Source organism: Berghia stephanieae, chromosome 12 (assembly GCF_034508935.2).
Source record: "Berghia stephanieae isolate SIO BIC M18660-M18661 chromosome 12, UCSD_Bste_1.3, whole genome shotgun sequence".
Taxonomy (NCBI): Eukaryota; Metazoa; Mollusca; class Gastropoda; order Nudibranchia; family Aeolidiidae; genus Berghia; species Berghia stephanieae.
In genome coordinates, this window is record NC_088371.1 from 32,786,041 (window position 1) to 32,799,415 (window position 13,375).

Below are 13,375 nucleotides of genomic sequence, written 5' to 3' on the forward strand. Positions count from 1 at the left end.
CGAACATTTAATTCCAAACTCAGCATCAACCATTATGCACTCAACATACATGGATCATAATAACGAGAGCGTACCTACTGTAGAGGAGGCACGCCAACCGACATCAGACATAGAAGTCATCTCAGCAACAGGTGGTTTTAAAGTAAAAGAATGCGAGGCTCGAACCCAGGACCTTTTGATCATACCACAAGACCACATAGCTGCACACTTTACGTGAAGAAGTTTCAGACTTTTTTGTTTTGTTTTTGACAAAGAGCATCCCTGTGAGATGTATTCTCTACCATCAAGGTTTTTGTCCATCCATATAGATTTCTTAAAATGTGTATTTAAAATCTTTTAAATTATGTTTTTACAAATCAGGGCCGAGAATCTGCCGCCTTAAGGCGGGTTTCCGCCTAAATGGTAGTTTATCACAATTCCTCCTTTTTCAAAAAAATTTTGATATATAAACCGTGATTATCCGGGATTTTGAGAATTTCTCAGAAATTTTCAAACATCTTCCTCAAAACCACAAAATCACCATTTTGTCTTATGTCATATTTTGACACCTGTGCTCAATCTCGTGAAATTTGGTGACGGTCCTGTTTTATGACGTCGGGCCAGACATAATGGCGCCAACTGTCATAATTGACACAGAAGACCAGCGGTTTTCTTTGATTAGTTGATGGTTGAAGGGGAAGGGGAGGGACAAATGGGTCTGGATTTTTTTTTTCTCTGTTGTAGGTAACTATTGCCTTTTTAATCTCTCTCTCTCTCTCTCTCTCTCTCTCTCTCTCTCTCTCTCTCTCTCTCTCTCTCTCTCTCTCTCTCTTTCTTTCGCAACATCAATTAAATCATCTGGTTATACAGATATAATATATTATTAGAATAAAGCAATGGTGATTGGCTTAGTTTACTCTCCTTTTCTTTTTTTTTTACCTTTGGACCATGGCTTTAAATTTGAGAGATTCTTGTGTTATATTTCTAAGCTGAGTAACCACTAGGTTTCGGTAACAAAGATATTGTAATTGTAGCCTGCTTTATAAAGTAAAAGTCAAAACAAAACAACACTTTCTCGCTTTTTAAATGAATAACATTGTAGGCCTTTAACATGTGGAAAGGACAATTCATTAAATGTTGACAAAAAAGTAAATTTCTGTCTAATGATATGATTGAATTTAAACTAGAAATAGTAATATTACATACCTAGTGAAGAACCATGTTCCTGTTTTTTTTTATGCTTTGCTTGTGTTTGATCGATAGACCGAGAAATTTTTCTCCCTTTTGACAAATTTTTATTATCATCACTGGATAAAAAACACTCACCAAAACCACTACATCACCATCTCTACTACCACTACTATTACAACTACCACCACATCATCATCCTACCACCACTACTACTACAATAACACCACATCATCCCTACCACCACTACTACTGGGTGGGGATCCTGACCTCCCATAGCGGGCAGGGAGGTACACACTGTGTCTTCTATCCCCTTATATCTGTTTCCAACATGCTTTCTGTCTTTGTCTTGGAATGAGATTACTTGGTTTTGTCCTGGTCCTGGCCAGATGCCCTTGCTGAGAGGAAAACAGTCGAATGTATAGTTAGTTTTGGGAGATGATATTTTTTTCATTGTAAATCATCTCTCTGTTATGCACTGTATTATGCCTTCTTTATATTATATATTATGATTTGTAAAATATTTGAGTGTGTTCCTCTTAGCGGGGACCTGTGCTTGTGTCTGGATGAGACTTTTAGGTAATCTCAAACTAAGTACTTTGATAGAGTGCTTTTGGAATCTACGTGTTTCCTATTTGAACCAATTCCCCTTTGTCGTCCCTTTTCTTGGATGCTTTATTGTAATTCTAGAACTTTTTACTATCCCATTTTCTTCCTTTTTACTGGCGCTGATATGACCTTAATGTGTTGCAAGCGCCGTAAAACCCTTAAAAAACAAAAAAAAAAACCCCCAAAAAAAAACACCACTACCACTTCAACTACCACCACATTATCATTCCTACTACTACAACCACCACCACACAATCATCTCTAAGACCACTACTACTACAACCACCACCACATCATCAACCCTACTGCCACTACTACAACCACCACCACATCATCATCCCTACCACCACTCCTACTACAACCACCACCACATCATCATCCCTAGCACCACTACTACTACAAATAACACCACATCATCCCTACCACCACTGCTACTACAACTACCACCACATCATCATTCATATCACAACTACTACTACAACCACCACCACATCATCAACCCTACTACTACCACTACCACATCATCATCCCTACCACCACTACTACTACAACCACCACCACATCATCCCTACCACCACTACTACTACTACAAATGTCATCCCTACCACCACCACTACTACTACAACCACCACCACACCATCATCCCTACCACCACTACTACTACAAATCGGGCCGAACGAGACGCCAAACTCGAACGGATATAGCCTTCTCACGTGACCATGAACGAGATCTGGATAGTGAAGACTCTCAAGCGGTATGCAGCATCGAATCTAAGGTCACGTGATAGAGGATAGCTTGGGTTGTTGTTGGCTTCAGCTGACAAGAAACGGAGAAGGAAAGAATGGAGACTACCTCAGGTTTCCCCCTACCATGTGTTATAGGAGGGGCAAGGTCAGTGTCATTCAATAGTATATAATTGTGCATGTGGCGCTCTATACGGAAAGAAAATTATAAATTGATTACGGGGGGAGGGGGGGGGGTTTGACCCACAAACGACCGAGGTGTTGGGCTTCGGGTAGACCATGATACGAAATCAAAGAGAAAAGGCCGCTGGTACTTGGGTGGTGGAAATGGGGGGGGGGGGGGGGTAGTGACACTCAGCATGGGATGTATATATTAACATTAATAATATAGGCAATAGATGACCAGGGATGTGTATTGTTTGTATATGTTTGTGTGTGTGTGTGCGCACGCGTGTGTGTGAAAGGGGTTACACAAAAACACCTTTCTCTGTAGCTTCCAAATGATTACGTATACGATAAATTTGAAAACCACATTGTTTGAATCAGCTTGCAAAAAGGAGAACATTTATCTTTGTTTCACAAAAATAGGTTTAGAAATAAAAATTTTTTCTTGTAGATTGATTCAATTTTTAAAAATTTAATGATAGTTTCTTTATTTTTCGGTCGATTTACTTGATTTATATCTCATTTTTCAATTCTCAATGCGACGAGCACACTGATGTATCTCGTGTGATTCAAAAGCGTTGTTTGTTTTTTTAATATATATATACTGAGAGTCCTGCCTCACTAATTAATTCCTGAGCGTTGAGATGGTGACGCAACTATTACATACAAGACCTTGCAGTCGAGTCGGCAGGGTTTTTGGGTTACACAACCACTATTTACCCATCGGTCAGCGGTACTCTTTGATGTATACAACGCTCACCGCCGTTACGCAAAGCCGCCTGCCCATAAATCAAGAGATGATCTCCTAACTGTTCACAAGCGAACTGTCAAACGAGCAATCGATGATTGGATAAGAATCTCAAGATCTCATATAATAAGGTAAGTTTTGGAGAGGTGATATCCCCCCACCCGTCATCGGACAGAACTTTCATTGCGTTATATCATATAAGCTCCGCCTCCTCTTTCTATTCTGGAGTGACGAGATTAGACGAGAGGACGCGAGAAAAATTGATCACGTGTTCGGTGAGTCGATCAGTCGGTCTGCTTCGGCGTGTAACTATAACTCCGTAATCACTACCACATCATCCCTACCACTGCTACTACTACAATCACTACCACATCATCCCTACCACCACCACTACTACCACAACCATTACCACATCATCATCCCTACTACAACCACCAAATGTTGTAATTACACTTTCAACTTTTGAAATTCCACGAGTCATGTCAGAAATTGCTGCGAGACAAATTTTGGATCGCATCTCAGTCAATTTGAGTGAAATTCAAATTTATAGGTTATGGTCGCATGGATGGGTCATGATCTTCGCAATGAAACATTTCCTCCTTTTTTGTGACCATTCATTCTCACCCCTGACTAATGATGATTATCTCCCTTGATTTATGTCATTTTTCAGCGATATCGAAGTCGGTCCAAATCAACGACGCCTCCTCACTGGCGTAGAGAACAACAGCGGACTGTCCCCATGGACAAGGCTGATAGACTAGGGGAATTGGGAGGAGGAGGAGGGGATGCCATGGACAGGAGACGAGGTGAAGGTCGTGATGCAGCCGGGCGTGATCAAGATCGTGATCGGAGGAACAGGGATGGCGTGGACAGGATGGGAGACGCTTTTGGCGTTGGACAAAGAAGGTAAGGAGGTGTGATGAGATTGATGTCAATCCAAGATAATAATAATAATAAGATAATATACTTATATAGCGCCCATTAATCCAGTGACAAGTTCTCTATGCTGCCGTTGTTTTTAAAAACACAGTATATATGTAATGTTAACCAAATAGCACGTCCTGTGTTCTTTATTAAAACGGCAGTATGGCGCTTAACAATCAGACTAAATACACTGTCATACACACCATCAAGCGTACACCCAAGCCTACACATGGAAACTTCTTCGCACATACACATACGCAGAGCCATCAGGCCCATGGAGCCAGAGTTTATCCCGGTTTCTATAGCGTGAAACGGACACTAGCAATTGCTTGCTACCCTTTGGACAGGACGCTAGTCTATCGCAAAGTACTTTTCGCCAGACCCAGCTACCCATTCACGGTTGGGTCGACAGGGGGATAAAAAAAATCTCTTTTGCACCCTGCAACAATCTCGGTCCCGTTTGTGTGTGAAGTTGTGATCAGAATGTATTAAAGTCAAAACATTTATCAGATTTATAATGTTTTTCTCCTCTCGCCGGAGAAGTATTTCATAAGGGCGTCCACCATTGTTCCGATAGTTTAGAACCAGTTACTAAGTTACTATGAGTAATTATACGCTCTATAAGTGCCACATATTATTGGTAAACTGAAAGCATACTTGCCTACTTTTACGGATTGTCCGTAATGGTTATGGAAATTTGTTGACAATTACATACTTACGGAAATGGATCAAATATTACGGATTTTGATTCCATAGCAATTTGGTCGCAGTGTTAGAGAAAAAAAATAATTTTAAATAAAGTTAATGCAGGATTAGGAGAAAATAAATTTTTCGGTGAAATCGTGACAGATTGAAGAATTGAGAACAGGCGGGGTTTAATGCTACAGTAGTATGTCACCACGATATTAGAGACAAAAGAGGTTGGTCTTGTATGGGGTTGTGCAGTCATCTGTGACCATTAGATATGAGGCGAGGGGGCTGTGCATAGTCTTGACAACAGGTCGACACTGACAGTTGTAAGGAGAGACTGAGCGATAATCTTTGTTTTGGGATTTGACAACTGTGCATTGTGACCAGGTTTAGTGAGAGCTTATTATCTCTCATCATGGCTCACCTCTTTGTCTCTTACAAATGTTGAGAACAAACGAGTGAAAGTTAATCCAATCTGAATGAGATGTCGCTGCTTTTACTTGTCAAAATCTATACAGGGCTGCCATATGGTTTTTGTTTCATTCAAATTGCTCAGTCTGTGGTGGACTAAGAACCATGTTTACAACAACTGGTTTGAATTCACCATATATGTGTAAAATGTTGCAATCTCGTGATAAGTCCAGGAATGGTAAGATATGTCGAAAGGTGAAAATTTTGGATTTGCATTTTCTGAAAGAATATGCTCCCCATAGCATTTTATTATCCAATTTATTAATCTTTATTTGAAGTAAATTGGGTGATTTTTCCTGAAGTTATGGTCAGATGTATGGGAAAGGTATCCAGTAAAATTAATACTTTTTCAACATGACTAGCTGTAAAAAAATATTTAGAAGTGAAATTAAGCTTTGATAGTTCTAGAATATATACAAAAAGAGTTGATTTATGACAAGAACTCATTTTTAAAATTAAAATTGACCTTCTAACTAAACTTGACAATATTTCAGTTCAAACCTTTTCACCATCCGACTGATTATGTCATTAACTGTAACATATTATTTGTTAATGATTTTTAAATTTTTAAATAGGCAAGCAATTGAAAGTTGTTTAAATCTTAATGAATTTCTTTTCTCTCTTGTCATACATCATGTCATTCCATACTGTCTTTCTAGGAGATTAGAGAATGGAGATCCAAGGGATTCCAGAAAGGTCCGTGAGGACAGACGCTATGGGAAAAAAGAGCGAGACAACGACAGAGATCATCAGCATCGTGAAGACAAGAAGAGATCAAGAAAAGACAGTGACAAGTCCAGGAATGGTAAGACATGAATGTTGGGTCATCGTCCATTCTGACAGCCCTGTTGAGGGTTTGCCGCTTGCCAGCCAGTTGCCTCTTTATTTTTGGTATTGAAATGGATTTTTAAAAAATTACTTTTCCTTTATTTTATTTTTTCCTTGAAAAAATAACGATAAGCATGGATATGTAAGCTTCATTACATTATGTTACATTTCAATACTTATCGTTATTTTTTCCTTCGAGCTTCAAGCAGCAACGTTTTCATTTTTCCCTTGATAATTTTTTTGAGATTTACAGTACAATTACAAAATTAGTCACTTTTAGGATAGTAATTGTTGAAAATGTCTTATCCTTGTTTTACTGGCATTTTAGGTCAGTCGGTGCCAAAGTGACAATGCCAAAGAGTGAGTCGGTGGTCTGCAGAACCTCCGTCGCAGTCAATGGCCTTAAAGGGTTGCTAACGTCCAACAAATTGACCAGCCCAACAAACTAACAATCAAAGAATGATAAGTAAATTTTCATATTTCATATAATTTATTAATGCAAATTACTCTCTCACACTCTCTCTCTCATTCGCACATGTAATGACGAACACTCAATTCACGAGACAGTAACGATGAACGTGGAACAATGAATAAGTCACATAAGTCACAAACAGATTTCACAAGAAGGTGGGGCCCCTTACCTTTACAGAACACATAGAACACAATATGAACTGTCCGTCACAGGTCCGTCAGGGCTTCTTCCTCTTGTCGAGATGATGCAGTCTGTCGTCCTTTCTTTCTACTGTCACAATTCGTACTGTCCAACCTCTCTTTGAATCTAAGGCGTCGGCCTTATGACAATACAACTAAAATGTCCACGGCTTTGGCCGGATATGAACAATATTCATATGGTATAATATCGATGGCATCGGCCAAGGATAAGGCTATTAAAATGTTCTGGCTTTGGCCACAAATCAAACGAAGAAAAGGTCTTACATCCAAAATTCAAAAGGGTTAAAGTTAATTCATCTAATAGTTTCTTTGGCTTTGGCCCCAGATCAACAGGCCCACTAGAATGGGAAAGAAAACAATATTTAATTAACCATAGAAAAACAAAAGCAATAATACTTAAACTAGATCACCTTCACACATATCACAACACTATAAACTTCTCAACACACGTGGTCACTGCCCAACGTGCTTGGCACAAACTACTAAATCAGAAAATCACTAGTATTAATTAACTCATAATATAATCAGAAAGATTGAATCAAATGAATAATTCCACCAACCACAAGGCCTGTAACAATTAAAATCACAATTTGATTTTAATAAAATTAAGTACAACTCTTGCAAAACAGCATCGGCTGAACTTTGCATAGAGACTAAAATACGTCCGAATCGTCAGACGGCCAACTGGTGAATGGGAAGGATGAAAGTTTTACAAAAACCAAGAAACAGAATTTTAAAAGAAAAGAAATACTTAAGAGAATGGTCTCTCTTTGTGTGCCAGGAAATGACTCAACGGGAAAATCCATGACCTATGACATTTCCGACCATAAATTAAAACAACTTAAGCGGGTCCTACGCAATACCAAGATCAGTCCCTATATCTATTACACAGAACTCAACAACAAAAGGACGTATACGACATGATCATCACAGCGGGATATTAAGTTAGACATTACGAACTAAGAATAACATTGGGATTAGCGTACACAATAAACTTAAGATAACATTAATAATAACATTTCGTGACACAGCCCCTTCTTAAGACAAAAACACGATTTTTTGTTACAATAATTTGAACGAAATGTTCACATCCGAGACAAGAAATCCGGCCCATGGTTGTCAGTTCCCTTAACAGACCTCAGGGTGAACCGATACTGACTCAATAACAGAGCCCAACGCATGAGTCTGCCATTCTCGGACTTTGCTCGATTCAAGTAAAGAAGAGGCGCGTGATCTGTCTCAATGACAAATTGTCTCCCGACAAGATACGTGCTCAACTTCTGTATTGCCCAAACTAGAGCAAGACATTCACACTCCACAACAGAGTAATGTTGCTCCCTTGACAACAGTTTCCTGTTTACATGTTAGAACGCTCTACGCTTTGGCGCCCCCAGACAATACGGTTCATCTCTCAAGGGAACAGTCTCAAGAGGCACTTTGGGTATTCGCCCTCTAGGTGCCGATCGCTGACATCGGTCACACGACTGGCAAAATCTCTGGACATCGGTCCACACGCTGGGCCAGAAGAACTCGTTGAGAATTCGGTCAGTAGTCTTCTTTGCAGCCATGTGCCCAGCAGGTATATTTTCATGACCCAACTTCATGACCGTGGGTCTAAGGTCCTTCGGAACGACCAATTGTCTCATGACATCTCTATGATTGGTCCGTTTTGACCTAAAATACCGGACGAGGACACCGTCTTCGAAACCGTACCAAGTCTCGTTAGATCGGCCAGTCTGTCTTACCTCTCCGGTCTGTGCCATCTGCCTGCACTTCGTCAGTGTCTGGTCGTTAGTTTGTTTCTCCACTAACTGCTTGACAGTGATATCGATATTTGACGCAATCGGCGTCGTCAATGGCTTCTTGCCCTTCTTGTGCGCAGCAGCGGACCTCGTGTCCACCGCATTCACTTCCCCTATGGTAATCCCTGGGCATTTTGCATTGGGAATATTCCCGACAACCACATCATATAATGTGTTGTCCATTTGCATTGCCGAAACCGGCCCATCGTAGTATGGACATCTCAACTCCGCCTCTACCACGGAAGCTGTTGCAATGCTACCATCAAGGAGCGAAACCGGTACCTTCTTGTCGCTCACTTTATCTGGTGACAATATTCCCTTGCGTACCACCACGCAACTACAACCGCTGTCACGCAGAACAGTCACACGCTTCCCGTCAATGAAGCCGGTTGCCACTGGCATACGCGAGAATTGATGGTTGTCATCGGCTGTACAAGCTGCAGAGATCACGGTACAGTGCACCCACATTTGAGTTCCATGGAACCGTGGTGATTTTTGCACTCCAGTTCTGTGGTCAATGACGCCGCAGTATGGGATACTCGGTCACGTTTCTTCCAGCATTTTTCTTCGGTGTGACCCGTCGTTTGCAAAATGCACAAGTCGGAACTTCCGTTCGAAGAGCAGAGATCTGGTGTGGCTTCTGTCGGCAATCGCGAGCGATATGGCCAGGTTTGGAGCATCGATGACAAGTCACCCGCTTGTCCTTCTGAGCCCCCGTTGGACTCGTCTCCACTGTCTTCATATGACGCTCATCCTCCGTCGGCTTAATTGTCAATGATGGCTCCTTACTCGTCCTAGGCATGGCCGAGTGAGGCCTAGAATAGGCGTTCATCGCCCCGTGCGCCTCCACATAATTTTCAACCAACTTGACAACTTCTTCCGTGTTTCCAGGTTTCCTTTCCTTGAGAAACACCTGTAAATCCCGGCCACATGAATTGATTAGCTGCTCCTTCAGTATCAGATCTATAATCTCTTCAGCATCGGATTTGTTTTTCTCCGCCAAAGAAATCCACCTGTCCAGGTACCCAGCAATTCTTATCTTAAATTGGCCCATACGCTCTCCATGCTCTGGCCTACTTGTACGGAAACGTGCGGCAAACCCATCCTCCGTCAAATTGTAATGCGCGAGCAGAGCGTCCCTGACCTTCCCGAAGTCTTTGGCATCGGCCTCGTCCATACGGGTATAAACTTCCAGGGCCTTTCCGGACAGTAGGGCACCCAGGTGGGTTGCCCAGTCAGAACTGTGCCAGTTATTGGCAGAAGCATGCCTCTCAAATCGCGAGATGTAACTCGAGACATCATCTCTCCTATCATCAAGCGGCGGTAGTCGCGGGCTCTTCCCGACCGACGACGACGGCACATGAGTCCCGGAGGAGGCATGAGTTGGATGCTGTACCTTCAGTCTTTCCAACTCCAACTCTCTTTCCAAAAGAGCGGCTTTCAGCTCCAGTTTCTTCTCTTCGCGGGCGCTCTCCTCCTTTGCCGATTCTCGATCGTGTTCTCTTTGCTCTCTTTCGTGCTCCCTTTGTTCTCGCTCGTGCTCCCTTTGTTCTCGCTCGTGCTCCCTTCGCGCCTTGGCCTCATTCAGAGCATCCGTCTTGCGAGCCTCTTCCTGCTTTATTTGTTCATCTACCCATTTCCTTAAAGCCTCACCTTCCAATGCCAGTTGAGCACCGAGTTTGATTAATTTCTCAACATCCATGATGGTTCAAGAAGGGAAAAGACAATGTAGTTCAATAAAATGAAGCAAAGAAGTTAAAACACTTGAGCAAGCAAGAGAAACTTAAAAACAAAGTCTTTGTAATTATACAAATAGAAAATCAGTCAACAATATCAACTAGTGGAAATGTATATACCTTCGGGTATAACTAACGAATGAATTTAAATATTGCAATAATTACTTACTTCAAACAATTATTATTTCTTCTCGCCTTTAATGGCAAATAAAATAATCAGCGATCATGTGTAACAACACTTCTCAAAATATAACAACCACAGGGATACAGTAGGTATCGACGCTCCCTGTTCCAAACTCAGTTTAAAATAACAAGTCAATCTGACCCAATTCACGTAAATCTCAGCCACAGACAACTGGTTTAAGATAACCAACAAGTGACAACAATAACAGAAGGTTGCAACTTAGCCGATGTCTTTTAACAAAAGGCAATAAATCAATGACAGTGCAAGTTCCTATTCAATGTTATGGGATACGACTTTACAGTCTTACGTCAGTCAACAAAATATAAACTGTCTTTATAAGTGAGTAACAGGTGAGGTGAGAGTCAATTACAAATCACTCCTGATCATCAGTATCAGACAAAAATCACTCTGTTAAACGTCAGCAAAACTACCCGGCAGCTCCACCAAAAATGTCACAAAGTGACAATGCCAAAGAGTGAGTCGGTGGTCTGCAGAACCTCCGTCCCAGTCAATGGCCTTAAAGGGTTGCTAACGTCCAACAAATTGACCAGCCCAACAAACTAACAATCAAAGAATGATAAGTAAATTTTCATATTTCATATAATTTATTAATGCAAATTACTCTCTCACACTCTCTCTCTCATTCGCACATGTAATGACGAACACTCAATTCACGAGACAGTAACGATGAACGTGGAACAATGAATAAGTCACAAACAGATTTCACAAGAAGGTGGGGCCCCTTACCTTTACAGAACACATAGAACACAATATGAACTGTCCGTCACAGGGCCGTCAGGGCTTCTTCCTCTTGTCGAGATGATGCAGTCTGTCGTCCTTTGTTTCTACTGTCACAATTCGTACTGTCCAACCTCTCTTTGAATCTAAGGTGTCGGCCTTATGACAATACAACTAAAATGTCCACGGCTTTGGCCGGATATGAACAATATTCATATGGTATAATATCGATGGCATCGGCCAAGGATAAGGCTATTAAAATGTTCTGGCTTTGGCCACAAATCAAACGAAGAAAAGGTCTTACATCCAAAATTCAAAAGGGTTAAAGTTAATTCATCTAATAGTTTCTTTGGCTTTGGCCCCAGATCAACAGGCCCACTAGAATGGGAAAGAAAACAATATTTAATTAACCATAGAAAAACAAAAGCAATAATACTTAAACTAGATCACCTTCACACATATCACAACACTATAAACTTCTCAACACACGTGGTCACTGCCCAACGTGCTTGGCACAAACTACTAAATCAGAAAATCACTAGTATTAATTAACTCATAATATAATCAGAAAGATTGAATCAAATGAATAATTCCACCAACCACAAGGCCTGTAACAATTAAAATCACAATTTGATTTTAATAAAATTAAGTACAACTCTTGCAAAACAGCATCGGCTGAACTTTGCATAGAGACTAAAATACGTCCGAATCGTCAGACGGCCAACTGGTGAATGGGAAGGATGAAAGTTTTACAAAAACCAAGAAACAGAATTTTAAAAGAAAAGAAATACTTAAGAGAATGGTCTCTCTTTGTGTGCCAGGAAATGACTCAACGGGAAAATCCATGACCTATGACATTTCCGACCATAAATTAAAACAACTTAAGCGGGTCCTACGCAATACCAAGATCAGTCCCTATATCTATTACACAGAACTCAACAACAAAAGGACGTATACGACATGATCATCACAGCGTGATATTAAGTTAGACATTACGAACTAAGAATAACATTGGGATTAGCGTACACAATAAACTTAAGATAACATTAATAATAACATTTCGTGACAGTCGGGCTGCTGATGTTTTTGTGTTTTGGTTTGTTAAGTAAAATCAGGGCTGATAATCTTCCGCCTAAAGGCGGATTTCTGCCTAAATGGTAGTTTATCTCCGCCCATCCCCATAACAATTCCTCCCTTTTTCAAATTTCTCAGAAATTTGCCGTGTCAAACATTTTCCTGAAAACCATAAAATCACCATTATGTCTTTTGTCATATTTTGACACCTGTGCTCGGGTCTCGTGAAATTTGGTGACAATCCCGTTTTTATGACGTCGGGCCAGACAGAATGGCACCATATGTCACAATTGACACAGATGACCAGTGGTGTTCTTTGATTAGTTAGTTGATGTTTGAAAGGGAAGGGGAGGGACAAATGGGTCTGGATTTTTTTTCTCTGTTGTAGGTACCTGTTGCCTTTTTAATCTCTCTCTCTCTCTCTCTCTCTCTCTCTATCTATCTCTCTCTCTCTCTCTCTCTCTCTCTCTCTCTCTCTTCTCTCTCTATCTATCTCTCTCTCTCTCTCTCTCTTCTCTCTTCTCTTTCTCTTCTCTCTCTCTTCTCTCTCTCTCTCTCTCTCTCTTCTCCCCCCCCCCCCCCCCCCCCCAAATGACCCCATTTGCACCGGCGAGCCCCCTTAAGATGAAGGTCGGATTCCATTTGACTATTGTTACTTGTTTCTTCGAGTTTCAATTTGCAACCACAAATTTTCATGAGCAGGTGAAATTTGGTGGATGATTGGAATAATCTTGTGTAAAACAATTTTTTCCCCCTTGCTATGTACTGATGGTTTTATTTTTTGATTTGTACATATCTTATAAACATTTGAGTGTTTTCCTTTT

The 13,375-nt window shown here is 40.8% G+C and overlaps 1 protein-coding gene across 1 annotated transcript in view; it reads left to right on the forward strand.

Moving 5' to 3' along the window:
- The window catches only part of LOC144957860 (uncharacterized), a 57,532-nt gene that overhangs the window by 24,078 nt on the left and 20,079 nt on the right, over positions 1-13,375 (forward strand). The window contains exons 12-13 of the mRNA XM_078889342.1: positions 4,103-4,338; positions 6,177-6,322. Of these exons, the coding sequence (XP_078745468.1) occupies positions 4,103-4,338; positions 6,177-6,322 (382 nt within the window). The remainder of the gene's footprint in view (positions 1-4,102; positions 4,339-6,176; positions 6,323-13,375) is intronic.